General features: G+C 28.8%; 2 protein-coding genes across 3 annotated transcripts in view; one reads left to right on the top strand and one right to left on the bottom strand.

Moving 5' to 3' along the window:
* LOC100162857 (calcium/calmodulin-dependent 3',5'-cyclic nucleotide phosphodiesterase 1A) overlaps positions 1 to 20,433 on the top strand; it is a 424,716-nt gene that overhangs the window by 171,447 nt on the left and 232,836 nt on the right. The window lies entirely within an intron of this gene.
* On the bottom strand, positions 12,885 to 16,011 carry LOC103310095 (zinc finger protein 239-like). The gene has a single exon (XM_029486986.1). It carries the CDS (start codon positions 13,931 to 13,933, stop codon positions 12,965 to 12,967), a length of 969 nt encoding a protein of 322 aa, XP_029342846.1. The 5' UTR covers positions 13,934 to 16,011; the 3' UTR covers positions 12,885 to 12,964.

The raw sequence follows: 20,433 nt of genomic DNA, 5'->3' as shown, positions 1-20,433 counted from the left end.
ACCTATTCAATTGTATGTATTAAAAGATAAATAAGTATTATAAAATGTGAAACTGTTGCAACGAATAATGTAGAAGTAGGCAAAATGGGTGATCTAAGGAAACATTTTTGTATTCTTTAAAATGTTATACTAAAAGATGTTTTTGTTCTAACAATCGTTGTGTATCTTGTTTCCCAGATGTCTATGTCCTGAACTATCAATAATTAACCTTTGCCTATTTATCTTTTTTTTTACTGTTTACCCCAATTTTTCTGCATGATTGAGTAAAACGGCGCCGTGTCAAATAATTACAAAAAATAAGTAGGGAGAGGTGCACTACCATTCAATTCATAACAATTTTACACTTAATCTGCATTTTAGTAGATTTAACAGTGTTGTACTGTCAGAAAAAAATGTCATACACTAAGAAATTCGAAAAAATTTGTGTATAATGCGAACGGAGGTTTTAATGGTAAACACATTGTCATTTATTTCTATGAGGAAATATATTATTATGACGTATAGAAAAGAAAGAAAGGGGTCATTACCGGCTGACGGGACCCAAGCGTGGGCGATTATCCCATATCGTCAACAATGTAGGTTCAGCGTGACAGTGCTAATTATAATGTGTGGTGAATATAATGTTTGGATTTGTACATTACGGATGGGGTTAAATCGATATCATACACCCTCTTAAGCAAGTGGTGTTGAGATTTGGCTCAAATAAGTGTTTTGGGTGGGAAATAAGTGGTAGCCCTGATATGGATGGTTTGTGTTTAGTCTTGGAGTAAGACGAATCTTTTTCAGTCAAAGTACTTTAGTGTCCAACTGTTAGTCCGTCGATCCGATACGTGATGTTTAACCATCGCCTTTTTGGGTCAAAAGTCACTGCCCAGCCTGTCGAAGTAGCCAGTTAACTGGACGTCACTGGTCTCGGTTGTTATTGACCATCTTTAAAATTTCGTACAGCTAGAGGTTAAAATTTTACTCATCTCTTAGGTAGGTACCCAATTGTAACCAAAAAATAATAAAATAATAAATGCTTAGGTACTTAAGTGTATTTAGGTCCAATATCCATCAAATTTAAAGTTAACATACGGAGTATTTCAGTTGAAGTGATGAGTTTATTTTATTTTCATTTCATGCTACAATAATGTGGTCGAATATCACATCAAATTCTATGAATATTTAACAACCTACAAACTTCAAGCAAACGTTGTTTACATTTATGTTTGCAGTGAATTTAATTGAAATAATTATCTATTGTTCGATGATTTTAACTATATGATATGTATTAAAATTATTCTCATTTACTCGCACATGGAAAAAAATAATACAATATGGTTTAATATAATATAATATGCCTGGTATATTATAATGAGAAGCAAGTTCAAGTTTAAATTTCAAGTTTGTGTTTGTTCTTACAAATAAAATAATCCACACTCAAAATTTTTCTGGTCCATGTTATGTGTTATATCCATGTCGGATTATAATATAACCATTAATACTCTCAAAGACTGGAAAAATCGACCCACAAATCAACCCAAAAAATCAGTAATTTATCTGAACTGCCACGGCGCTTAGTTTAAAATTGTCTTTTTATTTGTATTATTATTTTATTAATCAACCGAATAGGTGGGTACTTGCATCACATAGATAAATATTACATTTCTCTAAAATCGATTTTTATTTTAATCCTTTTTCTAGAAATCCTGATAAATAAATAATTAGATAATCCTAAGAAACTGAATAGATTATAAGACTGGAAAACAAACAACAATAAATTAATATTTGTGTTGTTGAATAATAAAAAAAAACTTAACGTTTAGCAGAGGAATGGCTGGTTGGAGATGCAATCAAGCGATTCCTTCTATAGCTAATTTGAATATGCTTACAGTCACAGAGTTTGGACGCTTAATTAATAAATAAATAAAAAAATAAATAATTAAGGATTTAATTTAAACAAATTAATGTTAAATAATATGAATATTATAACTATTATGATTTTAAAAAGTCAGAAAAAACTACTTCAACCATTTCATTATTATTAAATTCTAAAACATACCATCACATAGTATTGTAATATGCGCGTAATGTTGAGTAATGGCTTTTTATGACAATTTCATATTATTAATAGATTGTTTAACATATTCCAAAGTTAAAATAATAAAATATCCGTATGTTGACTACCACTTTAGTTTGGTTCATTTCAAAATATTCTATCAAATTTGTATTTTTCGTATTGTGTATTTGTGTGCCCGATGTCATAATGTTATGAACACGACATAAATAACACTAGGTATTGAAAATAATTAATGTATCGTAACATATTTTACTGTACTGTATAGAATATAATATAAATTTCACACAAATGTCAATACTTTTTCTATCATGATAATATGATCGTTTGTGTTATTATTGGTTATGTTTTGATATTGTTATTTTACAAAAAAAAATAACTTTGTATAGCATAATATAGCGTTGTATTTTTCGGACCAACGATTTTTATTCAATTTTATAATCATAAAGTACCAGAACAAGTTATGTACAATTTTACTACGAGCATGTACCTACTTCATTAATAGTACATTTCATGCACTTCAATCGTTCGTTTTCAACGTTAAAAATATGGGTAAGTGAATGTCACTCTGCTGTACAACAGGTTACAAGTGGGTCATTGTAATGGATGATGTTAAATTTGAATTCAATGACATACAATGGTAATATTATTTTATAAGAAAAACGGTTCTGAGCGAAAACAGTCAGTCAGCCTATGATATGACTAAGTATATTTGGTGATATAATTGCGAATAAAGTAATTTATATATTAACCTATTTACGTGGAATCTTGTTTTAAATTTTCAATCCTTAGCTACAAAAGTTGAACATTTTATAAATTTTCAACTACAAAAAAATTATTAAATTTGAAATTTGATAAATGTTGTAAAAATTCAAACTTTAAAGTCTTATAAAAAAAAATTGTGCCTATGTATTTTTAATATTTTTCAACTGCTATTGTAACAATATTTTATTAGCTTTGCATTAAATTTTCATGCTGTCTTACACAACAAATACAATTTGACTGATATTTATAGAAAAAAAAATTAAAAAATTAAAACTGAAAATGTCCGTAAACAGTTCAAAACAAGTCAAAATATTTTCAAAATTGTATGGTGTATATAAAATGAAAATATAAACATTCTGAAAAATGTTCATGTATCATCTACAGTTTTTCGTTTTTAAATAACAATAAAATAACAAAACCGCTACATGAGGAATCAAGTGAATATCTAATATTATTGTAAAAATATGAATTTCAAACACTCATAAAAATTGAATTTGATTTGCTTTTTTTTTTGATAAAGGTAGAAAAACTAATGAGGATTCTTGGGTTACATTTTAAAATCTTAGACTTAAAAAGAAAAATTTTTATGAATTCTCAACTCAAAATAATTTGCTAATTTTTGTGATTTTTCCGTATTTGAAATTTAAATGCTTATAAATAAAAACTGTGACTAAGGATTTTTAATATTTTTCAAATGTTATTATGACAATATAGTAGGAGTCTTTTATTACATTTTCAAGCATTTTTACCCGACAAATAATGTTTTATTGACATTCATAGAAAAAAATACTAATAAAATTGCAAACAGGAAATGTTCCTAAACAGTTCAAAACATACCAAAATATTTTGAAAATTTTATTGTGTATAGAAAATGCAAATATAAACGACCAGTGATAATTTCATGTATATACGTTCATTTGTTCTAGATTTACACCAAATACGAAAATCGATTTTGTGGAAAACCAATTTTCCGTAAAAATTTCCATTTTTCCTTAATTTTTATGTTGTTTTTCCCGGCGTTTTTAAAAAATATTGGGCATATTTAAATTTAACCTCCCGAATGCACCAAACAAGATACTGTTGAAGAAAATCGAAACAATTTACTGTACCAAACCGCGATGACAGACACAAAAATAAAAAAACACACATCATTGTAAAATCGATTTATTCATCGTTCCACTCAGAATCTAAAATTATAAACACGACCGTTTTTAATTAAGGTGTGATTTATTTTTTAAACTTTCAAAAAAATAATATTGAACAATGTAAAACTTAAATTTCCTAAGGTCTTAAAGTGATGTCAGTACCTACCAACCTCCAAATTTTAAACCTGAACTTCCAGTGAGCAGTTTAACGACCTATATTCAAGCATTGTAAGCTATTCCTGCCGAGAAAGCTGTCCAAGTAATTTCAAACCAAATTCTGACTGAAAACCGTCTAAGGAGATCTTTTCAAGGACCCACTTATATATGATGATGATGATGATGAACAGTTAGTGGTCATACGTACATAATGCGATGTTCTGATTTTAAATTAATATCTACCTACTTATTATTCAGTGCCCTCTGTATTATGTTCGCTATGTTTTGTAATCCATTTCCCGCGTCAGTGCACGTGACTTAGGTTTAATGGATATATTAATATTAGAAAATACCTATTGAGATTGCCCTGTCCAACAATCTGATGTTATTGCATCATTAATTACTATATACAAATACGTGATCCATAACAAGTGTCTAATATGTGTATACTATATTATTATTATGCATTATTATTTATTGTTCATGTTATTATTTTTAAGTAGGTACCTATTATTATCCAATTTATAAATCCAAAACTAATATCGATAATTCGTTATTTCATACGATCAATATGAGTTACATTTCATATTTTTGAATTGTTACAATACTTTTTGATTGTAGTTTATTATATGTTAATTCATCTTATATGAATTATAATTTATTTTACAATATCTAATGGCTAATCATATTTTGGATGGAAATATTATAATAAAAAATAATAAAATAAATATTTACCATCAACACAGTGAAATGTTGTGTTTTTTAAAAACTATTTGATAATAAATTATAAATAATTAAATAATACATTCCTAATTTATACTCTAAAGTTAAAATTTGTTCAGTTACTAATGAATTGTTGTTAACCCAAATTTTGTTTTATTTTCTCAATTTCATGACGGGGTCAATTGTCTTACCAAATTAAATCAAAAGCCTACACTTTGTAAATATTTTTGTGTAGCTAACCCGACGTGCGTGATGATGTGGGTAAATATTTTTGCATGAGTGACAAATTGATGATCAAAGGTTAAGTTATCTCCCTGTGATGTGTATACGGCAATATGAAGATATTTGACCAGGATATCTCGGCTAGAACAAGGTGTGTTTGCCACGGTGAAGGAACAAATATAACATATTAATTATTATGAGTGGGGAGATAAAGATATAATATTGTATAGTGGAAGTGAGTTAGTTTACGATACAAATCTGATTTTTTGTAGACGGTGAAAAGTTTTTTTTTTTATCTCTGCCTGTGAGAGTCAAAGAAATTCTTAAAGGTTCGATTCCGGTCTTTTGCTACTCAGAGCTTGTACTAATTTATCTGCGCATTTCTACTACTACTATATGTACTTAAAATATTGTTAAAGGACTCCATACATAACCTCAGCTCAAAATTGTACCCACACACACACAAAATCAATAATCTTAATAATGTCTCGCTGACGTAATATATTATATTATACATCATCATAATATATGTTTGTCTGGTTACAACGGGCGCACCACAGGAGCCAAGAAACGTTGTTTTCCCGTCCGTCAGTTACTTGGTATAATGTGGTTTGCCGGGTGGTTGAGTTTGGTTTGGTTAAAGAAAGTAAACATTGATGAATTATCTCGCCGTTTCTGCAAACGGAGTGCAGAACCTTATTATTTAAATGCAGAATATGTACTATTGTCTATTTAACTATTTATTATATTTTCTTGAAAAAAAATTTTTATCGGTTTACCTTTTTTCCTAGCATATTATTAGACAAATATTTTTATTTTTTTTTTGAGACAAATATAGCTTGAACATTAAATAGATATTGCGTATAATATTACCATTAATAGTATTACATTAATAGTATTATAATATTATAATATGTGAACCGCAGTCACATCACTATTATCCTTCACGAATTCCGAACTCTTTACTTACACGTTTCTAAAATAATAGTCCAATTTTTTTACGTGAGTTTTATTTGTAGTTGAAATATATTTTTATACATTTTGTCCGTTTACGCTTTAATAATTCAGTTATATAATTGACAAATTAATCGTAGAAACTAGAAATATATTATATTTTTAGATTATTTTTATCCATATCATAAAGTCTAAATAATTTTGTAAACGTTAAAATAAATACATCTCGACCTTTTAAAAGTCTATTCTTGGTTCATAATATTATATAATATTGTGACTCACAATACATTTAATGATACTATTTTTGAATTATGTGTGTCACCAAAACAGGAACTCTTTTATTATTATTTTGACTGATATTTCTTCTTTATGATATGTTTTTTTCAGCAATTTAATTGTGTATTGTTTAAAAAATGCTGTATTATACGTTTAATTAGAAAATATATTACATCATTATTGTTATATAGGTGACACAGTGTTTTCAGAACTACCAAAATACCATATATTCTAAAAATGTTCGATAACCCAAATAGAAAATATCGACTATTGCTTAACTGCGCAATAATATATTATTTTTAGTTAATACGTATTAACCTGGTGCTAACCTAACCTACATATTCGATTTTAATTGAAGCGTAGGAAGAAATTAATTATATTTTGATCAAATAATGATATTTGATTATCTTATAAATATTGGGTTGTACAAAGTGCGTCGCACGCAGATCTATAATAATAATATGTAGTACAATAAACTCAAAATCTGAGAAATAAAGACAAAATAGCGATGGTGCACTGTTAAATATAACTGCTTGATAGCAATGGTAAGCAGTTTTATGCATTAACTTGTAAGTGTATTTCGAAATTTCACAATATACGCGATTGTTCTATGAATACGAAATCCATTTTATGACAACTGCAAAATCGTAAAAACGTATGAGATTTTTTTTTTATTGTCAGACATTTTTTTGAAATTGTCTTCTTGCATATGTATGTTTATTGAGGTTTTACTATTCGCCTTTTAATTAATCGTTTTAAAAAGCACGACGTGTGAAATCTACAAATATCTATATTATTATGTACACAGATATTTGATTTTATTCTGATTTAAAATTTATAAAAACGAATTATTCCAGATAAAAAACCATACGTTTATATATTGTTAACTTTATCAAACACTAGCTTACACCGTGCACTTCATTGCCAGTTAAATACCAATTTCATATGATTCAAACTTTGTTAAATTATTAGTATAGATTATATTTTGAAGACACCACGAGTTCACAGTTTTTATTCTTTGTATATTATTAGTATATAGATTTACCAAAAAGCTGATTTAAAATCAACAGAAGTCCTATTATTTTTGACTTCTCAAATATCTACTTGTACAACAATTAAAACATATTTATGTAAATACTCGTCAAATTATAATAATATCTATTATATAGTGGGCTTGGGCATTGAATCACTAGAAAATTGACTTTAAGGCGCTTTTATAAGTACCAATATAACAAAAAAGCACTAAAAATACAAAATTAAAAATAGTAAAAAAAATTCGAAAATAATATGTTAAATAAAATGTAAAAAAATAACATTTTAAATTGTGATTGTTTTTAATACCTATGTGTTTACATTCAATTTATTTTATTGATAGTTTGATATACAAGCAGTATTTTGGTATTGATATATTATTGATTTTCATGATTAAAAATTCACTCCGTTATACTATGAGTTCTACGAATGTCCAATTAATTCCAAATTCAATTTTTAACAATCTCAAGCGAATTAAAAAAATTGTCCAAACCTGATTAATTCCTTTCATATATTATGAGAAATAAGAATATTTGTATTTACAAATATCACTTAGAACCTTAGCTAAATTAATTATAAATAAGCATAATCGCTCTAATACACGTAAATATGCAAAAATCGTAAAAATAAAATATGTTGTATACGAAATCGGCAAAGCTTCAAGCATATTTGTTTCTTACACGGGATGTTCTGAAACTTATCAAAAACAAAATAAAAATATATGCAAATGTCAGAACTTCCTATCCCTAATTTTATGTACATAATGTAATGCTCATTTTTTAGTTCAAAATGTAATTTAACCGAATAAGCAATTCAAGATCTCCATAGTAAACACCTGCAACGAAAAGCCTACTCGACAGGATATATCTATCGAACATGGTCTGTTTGCTGTTTTACTTGCCCTGCACAACTTTGTACAATAAATATACGCTTATGCGTTTGGCGCGTACAATGAACACTAACGAGAACAGTTGTTATAGTAACTATCTGTAAATCTAACACGCCGACATAGACAAGACATGAAATATGAAATAATAACATCGAGGACGGAATTTATTATAATACTAGCAGGACGGTGGTCAATTAATCGCAATTATCCCAATTATGGTAATTCATAACGATAATAATTCGTGTACTGCAGCATCATTCAGGGGTGGTGATAATTTGACTACATTACTGCAATCAGTGAGTGGCAACCATAGCCGACGCCACTGCTAAATGCGCCGCCATTGACACTGATTCTTCTCGATATACTGTCTGGTTTTCTGGCCGTCGCGCCTCTCATTGTCGTCTCGCAGCCGAATTAAAAATTGAATTCTAACCTCCGATCGTTGCCGTCGTCAACTCCATCCACATGACGTATCCACTACACCACGACCGTGGTTACGCTGTGAATCCATCAGCTTAGCGTTCAGATATGTCGTAGGTATTTCCTGTGACCATTAATATATTATCGTACCGAAAAAATCGCAATGAAAAGCGTTTTGTGAAAATTATCACGACGACGTTTGTTGTACTTTTCATTGTCTTGCGCCGGCTGCACGCAACAGACAAACAAATATTTGTTTCTAATTTTTACACAGCGTGCTTTAATTTTCCATCGTGGTGATAATGTCCGATGCGCAATGCCCCACTCAATTTTTTTTTGGATTTTACAGAATATAATTTATTATATTATACACTTATGCAGAAAAATCACAGTTTTTGACTGACAATTTTGTCACTAAATCAAAAGACGATTTATCGTGTAAAATTTAAATGTTTTTTCGCCATTTTTTTTTATAAACTTAATGATGTCATAAAAGGACAACATTTGATGAAATAAAAAAATAAAAGTTTACATGTGGTAATTTTGATGGACAAATTATTTCATTATAAATGTAGGTATACGAGGTAAATATTTTTTGTTTAAATTACGAATTGCCGGTCAAATACTGCTGGTTTTACTACTTGTAATCTCTATGTATACAGAAAAATAAGAATTTTATCATTGGTTGAAAAAAAAGGTGCGACCATGACTGCGATGAAAAATTAAAGCACGCTGTTATGTAACAACTATATTGTTATGACGTTGGCTGACACACGTGCAACTCATTTTTGGATTTATTCAATCGATGAATCATTACACACAGGTTAGGTAAATAACATTATTTTGTGATTCGAGTCGATAAATACATAAAAAAGGCACATAAAATAATGATAATAAAATATAACAGATATAAGTTAACATATGTGCATATAAATATAATATATTTAATTTTTCCTCACAATAAACGATATACGTCTAACTGAAGAAGTTCTCAATAGTATATCAAGCTATTATTTATATTCATATTTTTGTTTACCAAACACGAGTTATCACACTTCATGTTTTGATTTTGGACAGTAATAGTACGCACGTCATACAGTTTATTTGGTTTTATCTTTAGTCGATGACACTGATGATAATCATTAGGTATGTATAAAAATGTTTAAGGGTATAGGTGTTAACTAAACATTGGAATTCAAACAAGATACCTTTAATCATAATGCATTATGACACCTGTAGCATATTATTCTACTATAATATCACTCAAGACTCGACTATTTTTAAAACCAGTTCCTTAACTTTCAAAAAATTCACTCTATATACTATATTAAATCAATAAAGCGCGTTTCAAGTTCGTATATGTAAATTACAACAGTCGAGGTCGAGTAAATTTACACATATTTATTTTTACTGTGTGTCTAACACAATAATGGCTAATTTAAGCCATATATGTATGTATACAATGAAATTAAATATGCAAATGCTCAGTCTAATCATTCGGAACAGTAATTAAAACGTTTAAATGCGTTATGCGTATGATAATATTATTATAATAATATAATACGGAAAGAGGTAAGCATGTCACGTGGAGCATGTCACAGTGTCTCAATTATATGAATGGTAGGTTTTCTGTACACGTGTTATAATAAAATATAAAACGTATAGGTACAATTTTATAAAAAAAAAAACTATACATTTTTTAATATTCACTGTGTTTGCCTATTTTTACTTACGCACTACAGCAAATAATGAATTGATATATTTATATTATTTTAGCGATATTATGTACGAATTGTGTGGTGTGATAATTGCGCTGATAGCGTAAAATTTGCCCATTAAACAATGGTATTTTAGCAAATAACGATCATAATAATTATTAATGTAAAATGTTTGAATTGGTCCACGAATTGAAAACAGTAAATAACTCTATTAGTATTATGAACAACTATTGTAAAAAAAAAAGTAATGGAGGTATTATATTAATTATTTACAATTAATACATTTACTATTAATTGACCAACTACTGTTATAGGTTCCCCATTTACTGATGACAGATAACATTTTTCTTTTTTTAATTTAGTCTTTCTAAAATATCTGTCAAAAATCACTTTTGGTATTACAGTAACTGAAGCACCACTATCGACTTAAATGTCATTAACTGATCATTTAAAACCAAATCAATAATGAATGGTCCATTTACTTTTAAATTTTCAATACTATTTATACATTGTATATTATTAACAGTTTCTACTAATTTAATATATTTTTTTTTTATTTCTACACATTACCGATACATGTCCATTTAGTTTGCAATTGAAACACTCCCATTGTTTTGCTGGACAGTTACGAGCATCATGAGTTCTTCCACACCGATTACATTGACTCATATCCTTACTTGATCCCTGTTGTGACTGACTGTATGATTGACTCCCTCGTTTTGACCCCTCGGCGCTTTGATTGGTTGACTGACTACTACTTGGTACCGCACTGGTATTTATCTAAAAGTGATCTGTCTTTGACTGTGGTTTATTTTTGTAATTTTTTGCGATCCAATTTACTTGAGATTTATTTTTTATATAGTTAAACTGATTTTTCACTAATTCTGAGTCCAAAGCTTTTTCACATGCTTTCTGAAAAGTTAGTGATGACTCTCCCAGCAATTTTCTTTGACAAGCTTCATCCGCTAGACCTACAATTAGTCTGTTGCGAAGTGCATCGCCCAAAAATGTGTCAAATTCACAGTGACTTGCTAAATTTTTTAACGTAGTGATAAATTCTTGTACCGATTCCCCCGGGCTTTGACAGCACTGATTAAATTTAAAACGGTCACTCACCACTAAACGCTGTGGCAAATATATCGCATCCAAATATGTGACTAGTTCTTCAAAAGTCTTTTCTGAGGGATGACTCGGTAAACATGCGTTCTTCAATTGACTGTAGGCTTCTGAACCTATAAACGCAATAAAGTGCTTTTGACGTTGATCGTCTTTCACTTTTAACACTGACAACTGAACCTTTAAACGATCAAGATAATTTTTAAACGGGTCTTGATCTGGCACATAAGACGAAATTGTGTTCGACATTATGAACTTCGTCCGTACGTTTGTAAGACCACAAAAAAAACCAAACACTTTTCATATATTTATCACGCACATTATAATCTATAAGATTTCCTTTATACATTTTTTTAACAAAAAAAGAAAACGTATAACGCATTTTCTTCGTCGCCAAATATTATGTTTGCTCTTATTAAGATATACTTGGAGTGCAGCGGACAACCAAACAACTTACAGCGAGTGCGATCTAATTAAGACTGTTTATTATAATATGAAACGGCTATCGCAGTATCGCGCTATCGTCGATACCGATTACATAATATTATAAATATTAATTAGGTAACATACATAACTTTACTTAGTCAGATCGCGGACAATTTTCAATGGTATATCAAATAGACAATTCACCTGCGGTGGATTGAGAACACTGCCGATGAGCGGCTATAAGTCCAACATATTGGCAGGCAATAATATGCGACAATCCGATTTGATGCATGCTTGATTAACCAATATATAAATAAAATACTAATACTAAGACGTCATTAATAATAATAATAATAATATTTTAACTAACGATTAACCACTGGCAACCAATTAATATTATTATTATAGCTTTTAAACCCATAGCAACCATTTATAAACAAAAATGTCCACCGTAAATCTCAAAATTCCCGTTTTAGCACCTCCCTGGGTTAGACCTAGGGGTATGAAAAATAGTTATAACTTCATTCTCTCAGACCTACTGAATATACACACGAAGTTAGGAGTTTGGCGACATACATTTTCCATATTGTGACACGAGTTTTTATATATTAGATTAAACATATTAAAAACGCCTCTCAATTTCTAAATTACCATTCACCTTAGTTAACTTCCACATTAAGTAGATAACATTTTAGTAGTTATAATATATTTAAATGTACTCCGATAAATTAAATCAATTGATAATTTGAGTGAATATGTCACTTTAATCACACTTTTTTAAATTCAGAGAATTACCTTCCCTAAATTTATTTTAATTAATTATTATGAATATATACTAAGGATATAGTTAGTCATATTAACTTGGGTAGAAGCTGAATGATTGCTTGTTAATAGTAATTGTAAAATAATTAAATCAATAATAATAACGCGGTGAAAAACAATCAAAATATATTATTAATAAAGTATAAACTACTAAATGAAAATTAACAAAGAAAAATGTAAATCTGTAAATACACAGCATGGATCGAAAAAAAAAAAATATAAATATGAAAATTATTAAATATTATTTCAGGTCCTTATGTCTCAGTCGGTGTGCCGTTAGTGTGCCGCTTTGAGCGAACGCCTTGTCGCAAAACTCACACTTGTACGGTTTCTCGCCCGTATGCATCCGTCGGTGTACCGTCAATTCATAGTTATTGTTAAAGGTCTTGTCACAAATATCGCACGGGTATGGTTTCTCTCCCGTGTGAGTCCGCCGATGCTTCGTCAAACAGTCAATTACGCTGAACCACTTGTCGCAAATGTCGCACGGGAAAGGTTTCTCTCCCGTGTGCGTCCGCCGATGCCTCGTCAAAGTATAACTTACATTGAACGACTTGTCGCACACATCGCATTGGTAAGGTTTCTCTCCAGTGTGCGACCGCTGGTGTGACGTAAGGTGGTCCTTTACACTGAACGACTTGTCGCATATGTCGCACGGGAAAGGTTTTTCTCCAGTGTGCGTCCGCTTGTGTACCGTCAGTTGGCCACATTGATTGAAAGACTTGTCGCAAACATCACACGGATAAGGTCTCTCTCCAGTGTGCGTCCGCCGGTGTGTAATCAAACTGCCATTTGTACTGAACGATCTGTCACACACGTCACACGCGTACGGCTTCTCTCCAGTGTGCGTCCGCTTGTGTACCGTCAAAGCGCTGGTATTGGAGAACGATTTTACGCACACATCGCACTGGTACGGCTTCTCTCCAGTGTGCGTCCGATGGTGTACTTTCAAGTTGCTGATTTTGGAAAATGATTTTACGCACACATCACACCGGTACGACTTCTCTTCCGAGTGCGTCCGTTGCTGTACCGTCAAGGCGATGGTATTGGAGGAAGATTTAATACACGCATCAACCTGGTACGGCTGCTCTGCGGTGTGTATCCTTTGGCGTACCTTCGTGTGGCCTTCGCTGTCCATTGGCTCGTCACATGGGTACGACTCTTCGTCCATGTTCACGTCCGACTTCCGGCTACTGTTACCGTTATTCATTTAAATGTATTTAAATGTATTTTTTATTACTTTTTTGATATTGACAGTTATTGCTGGTGCACTGATCAAATATTATTTAATATAAATTCTGGAATCATCGATTCAGATTTATGGAAATTTACTACTGACACGTATTTGTTTTTTTTCCATGGTTACTAAACGTTTTTCGGTAAATTATAGTTTAGTGGCATCGCCAGGTTTTCGAGCCAGTATATTTTGTTTTCCTAACAACAAGCTATTATTAATAATAAATGTAATAAAAAATTCGATAAATTAAGTTCTTTGAATATTCGAAATTCTGTTCTGTGAACTAGGCAGTTCTGCGAAACAGTTCTAAATTAAATAATAATACACAATAAAAGAGATATTTTTAATATGTTTTTTTTTAAATTATTTATTACAATTTTGTTTTACACCACCACTGATTATCATAAGTATATGTATTATTTTTAGTTTTAAATTTATTTTAAAATTATGAATATATGTGTATCTACGGTTTTAACTGAATCTGGCAGTTACTGCACATATAGTTTTGGCGTTATATATTAGATATTATACAATTCAACATTGGTAAATTTTTTAATATTTAAAATTTAGTACGGCATCCACACTTTCTTAAGATTCCCCTCCGAGACACCTTTAACCGAGACACTTCAAACCTATTGTTCATGTTTGCTAGAATTAAGATAGAAGTGATTTTCAGATTTTTTTTACATTTTTATTTTATTGCTATTTTATTTGAGGTTTTTAAAAACTACTCGTAAAATTAATAAAAACCTTATTGTTCATTAAAGTAATTATCTTATTACCTATATATTTTGTTAGATTTTATACATTTATTATCTATGGGCCAGAAACTTATTCAAAGGAAGATTATTATGCATTTCTTTAATTTCGACATTTTGGCACTTGGAAAAGCACAGATATTTATGATAACGTTTAACTAAAATTGTCGAACCTGAAGTCACTTCGATAGAAACAAAAAGCCTCCTAGGCATTTTTCGCACATCATTATCCGTTGGTGTGATGAAAACGATTAATATACCATATCTATACGTATAATATAAATATTAACTTACTTTGTTTGTTCTGCGTCTTTCAACGTCTTTCAGCGTTATTTTTCTTTTTATTATCTTATAACGATATGGTTAGTTTTCGTCTTATTTTTTGGCAACTTTATTCCCCTCTCTTTCCGCACCTTTCGCTCTCTCTCTTTCTCTCTCACTCTCTCTCTCTCTCAGTGCCAGTCTCTTGTCTCTTGCTCTGCTTTTTTTTATCGTCTCGAATATCAACAATGTAGGACGAACTCGCGGTGGCAATTAAATACACCCGGTAAACATATATTTATATTATTATATTATACTCGTGATGAAATGATAACCGATAAGAACACACGTCTCCATAACGAATTATAAAGGATGCACACCGACACGCTCGTACCATCAAGGGTATCGCGGAGGTACGAGTGTTATGCACTCTATTATGTTGTATCACCTGTGTGGTATAGTGCTTACTCGACTTTCATATTCCATTTTTTGACTATTTTAGCGAGTTTTTTTTTCTGATGATCGGAATGAATGACTGGTGACGGGGATATTGACTACCTATATTGTATAGATTTATATTCACATCCGGAAAAATATCAATATTATAATATATATATACTAAATCACATATACAACCTTGTCCGATGACACTTAAATGTTTACTATTTATGACTTTGACTATCCAATGCAGCAGTGACTATGATCGTAAATAACTTAAATACAAAAAAAAACTGAACTTCCTTAAAGATTATTAATATTAATAAGTTATAAAAAGTTATAAATTCAAAGAAGATAGGTATCAGCTTATATTTATTCATAAGAAAAAATTCAAATTTATTGTTTTTATTATAACTATGTTGACGCAATTTTGCTTTAGGGTAATTATTTATTAATATCCAACAATTCAATCACATAAAATCCACGAACAGACAAACAAGTTATTATATTATTGTTACGTGATAATACTATATTGTGGAAACTGCTGACATAATCAAACAATTCCAAATTTCTGACTTTAAGCGGTTACCTAATTTATTTAAACTTTTATAATTAATATAATATTATGAGGTTTAATAATTATAATTAAATTGTAGATCAAATATTTTTAATTAGTGTCTTTAACTTAATGCTCTCTTTTGGCATAATCAGAAATGCATTTAAATTACATTTTTAACGTAAAATTGTTGAAGTTTAAAGGAGTGTATAGTTTTTATAATTAAATTAATTTATGAACGTTTAAGATGATTGATGAACCAAAGGGAAATGGAATTTTAATTAAGTAAAAAAATGTAATACTTTAAAAACAGTTGATAGGGTTTTCACTGAAAACCAGCAGCACAAACATATATAGGTAGGCAGTTTCAAAAATTGCGTAATGGTTTTCTTTCTCTACGCATTGATCCATTTTATTCAACAATGTTCTTTGATACGTTTACAATTTAGAAGCAATATATTATAATAATATTAACATCAGGAACGCATATTACTTATGACTTATAAGTTATAAGGTATATTTTCTGAATTGTAACTTACATAGAATAACTCAGTATTTTGAAAATATTATAGATTATTGGCCATGACAACGTAGCTGGTATTCATCATTTTTTAAGAACTAAATAAAATATAGGTTGTTATTTGTTCATATGAAAATCTATAAAGTTATGTTAATTTAGTTATTATTAAGTTATACATTTGAAATAGTTTATGATTATGTAGGTACTGATAACAAGGACATGTTTCATAATATGCAATTACATCGTTGCAGGACATGAAACGTCTGAACAACAGTTATGACATATTAAGTCCTATAATTCTAAACTATTTTTCTATCCGACAATATTACTATACTACCTAATACAATTATGTATGAATACTGAAATTGTTTAACTTGTAATTGGATAATAAATTAAATGTTAGAGTTTGAACATAGTATTGCCTTGAGCATTTCGATTCTATTTTTTGAACTTCTAACAGTTCAATTAAACTCTAAATATTATGTTCATAAATCGAAATTGAATATACATTTTTATTGCCGTTTACAAATTCACAATGATAGAATATAATAATGTTTTTATTAATAAATATGATTAGATACTCGTTATAAATGCTTAATGCAGCTAAATTATACAAATTATTTATAATCTTCACTTACACAATGTCTGTGACAGGCGTACCTATTTAACAAACCATGATCAAGTAATTTTAAGACATTTTAAATTACCAATTAATTAATATCAACTGGTAATAAGAAGATTAATAATGTTGATATATGCTTGAAAAAAACCTTAGTTAAAATATAATAATTAGTTTAAATTATAGAATGTATTATAACTGTTAAGAACAAGGCACAATATTAATATATTAATAAACTATATTAACTATAATAAACTAATATTAATATATTATATAGTCACAATTTAGATAAAAAATTGCAACTGTGATACTAAGATGGATGTGGGTCTAGAAATAAAAAGGGAGATGGACATCTGTGCAAGTTAAATAAATAAAAATTAATTTATCGTTGTTTTGTGATAATCATACTTTCTGATAAAACAATTTAATTTTAATATCATATATATTATCAGAAATATATTTTGTATAAAATAATTAATTCGGATCCAACGTAAGTAAATAATAATATTATATATTATTATTTATGTGTAATATTATATATTATTATTTATGTATAATATTATATATTATTTTACATTTCAAACGAAATACTTTTCATAAAAATATGTTTTCGACATAATGTATAAACATTGTGCCTATATCAAACAGATTATGATTCCAAAGTAATATCTGTAATTATAAAATTATTTAATAAAATGGGGTGATTGGCTAACGCTCGGCCATAGGTACGAGTACATTAGGTGTCTTCTCTAGAACTGTGATGGATGTGTTAAATTATAATTCAATAATTATTGTATACGGAGAATGATTCCGAGCGAAGACGGTCTATCAGCCTATAATAATTCATATATGTAAATTGTATTATATTATTGTGATTAAAGTGTTTTATTTTACTATTGGGTAGGCATTAGTACAGTAGGTTAAATTTATTTTTGCCACAAAAAATTCCATTTGAAAATGTCATTGTGTGTCTAATACTGTATACAATATAATTATGTACCTACACTAAAAGTCTAAATTATCTACATATAATGATTTAAATTACAACAAATTAACTAAAATTGTTTCCCTGGGGTTTTGTATGTTATTTCGACAGAATACTAACTTCAAATGTCTGTAAAAAGTGACTGTGTTATATAGTTTTATTTTTTTCGATAACACTATGTACATATACTGTTATGTACTATTTATGAGAATCTTTATATAAAATTCAAAAATCTTACCAAAAATTGAACATTTTATAATTTTTTAACTACAAAACAATTTGAAAATTGTCGAGATTTTGATAAATTTTTCCAATATTTGAATTTTAAATACTTATAAACAATTTGATTTATAGAATAAAAAACTACAAAAAATTCAAATTTTAAATGTATGAATAATTCAAAATGAGTCAAAATATTTTCAAAATTTTACCATGTGTATGAAATTATCAGCATCTTTTCTGATAGAAAAGTGAATCTAGTTGGTACATTTGGGAGGTCAAAATTGAAAATTCTAAATAGTTTTAGAAAGCGTCGAGAAAATCTACCGACAAAAATTGAATTTTAATTTCTAACGCATTGTTTATCACTATAGCAACGAATAAAAAATAATAATATTATAAGGACTACGCTAACCGCTCAGAATCGTTTTTCGTATGCAATGGTTTATCCATTGTATTTAAATATAACATATCCATTACTACTACTGTACAGCAGAGCAGTACCCAGTGGCCACCTTTTTTATGTTTGGCCTTATAATAAACTAACATATTATAGTTATATAAACCAGAAATATGAATATCTTTCAAACTAGGGGTGTCTGGTCATGAACACGTCATGCAAATTAGTTAGTGATTAAAAATGTATAAGTTCTCAAATTCATATAGTCAAGCTTTGAACACACTTAATACAAGCTTTCTCATGAGTTGGTCAAACGGCAACCTGAACATTTTAAAAATACATTAATACATTTTTTTTTATAGACGTATGAATATTAATTATTGTTGAAGAAATTGGACATTTAAATGAAAAATAACATTCTTTCCTACAATATTTTTAGCTATTTTGTTGTAATCCAAATAATATTATTGACAGAGACTTGAAGATTATCACCATTACGTGTAAAATTAATAATTACTATACACAATGAAATTTTCAAAATATTTACATTAATTATTTAAGCTTTTATCACGAAAAATTAGAATATCTGGACATTGTTGCCATTTATTTGCTCATCGTGTTTTACCGATTTAATTTGTAAAATGTGATATAACCAATCCTAAAGTTGAAACGATGTATTTGAATATAATATTTATTTAATCATATATGAATTTTATAAAAACCGTGGATAAAATATAAATGATTTGATAAAAGTTGAATAGTTTGTAAACATAAGTGTTTGGTAATAAATAATAATAAATAAAATAAATCATTTTGTTGACATAAAAATATATAAACATTGAGATATACAAACGATATTTTAGTTTATTTTAATTTTAGAGTTTAAACACAAACATATTTTACTAACTCATAATGACCTATTAAAAACATTGATCGTTTTTTTTTGTGAGGAGATATATCCATATTTTAAGCTGCATAATTTTCGAGTTTTCATACAAGAAAATATTTTAGAACAAAACTTCTAGGTACACTTTATTAAAAAAATTTAGTTTAAACTGCGTGATTTGAATGTTTCAAATTGAAAATAATAATGTTCAGGTCTCATAATTGATTTTTATTATGTACTTGAGTTAACTACGTCATTATGGAGCATGTTGTTCAATACATAATATAGGTAGATACCAGGCTTTATAATATATGTTATATAAATTTCATAAATTTACAATACAAATCACTGAGAAACGGTTCCTCTCCAATCCACGAGCAAACATGACTCGTAGGCTGTCTAAAAAATTCTATAGCAAAAATACACATATCTTAAGCAAATATGACATGAACTCTTTCAACTGATTGCGTATTTTGTCAAATAAATAATTCTTGAAAATTGCACACAAAAACTTCTACACGTACCTAAGTACATAAATTACAATTCTAGCTAGACACATACATAACAAGAAAATTACTTTTATTATTTATGTTTCCTACATACATTTCGTGAAATTGCCATTCATAGAATGTTATTTTCAACACTCGACAGCTTTCGAAAATGTTAAGATTTTTAAGTTTTTACCTGTATTACACGTGAATAGAATGTATTATATGTCGGTCTTGCCAGTCAACGTAACTTTCATCTGTCATCACAAATGGTACCACTTACCAATGCTATTTCCATTATTATTTAAGTATAATTTAGCCATAGTTTGTAAATTGTAAATAA

Source organism: Acyrthosiphon pisum, chromosome X, assembly GCF_005508785.2.
Source record: "Acyrthosiphon pisum isolate AL4f chromosome X, pea_aphid_22Mar2018_4r6ur, whole genome shotgun sequence".
NCBI classification, from domain to species: domain Eukaryota; kingdom Metazoa; phylum Arthropoda; class Insecta; order Hemiptera; family Aphididae; genus Acyrthosiphon; species Acyrthosiphon pisum.
Note: the sequence above shows the minus strand (reverse complement) of the source record. Positions and strands in the feature narration are given on the sequence as shown.

What these genes read in the sequence shown, in the direction of transcription:
- LOC103310095 (XM_029486986.1), bottom strand. Translation starts at nt 13,933, where the DNA reads ATGAATAACGGTAACAGTAGCCGGAAGTCGGACGTGAACATGGACGAA.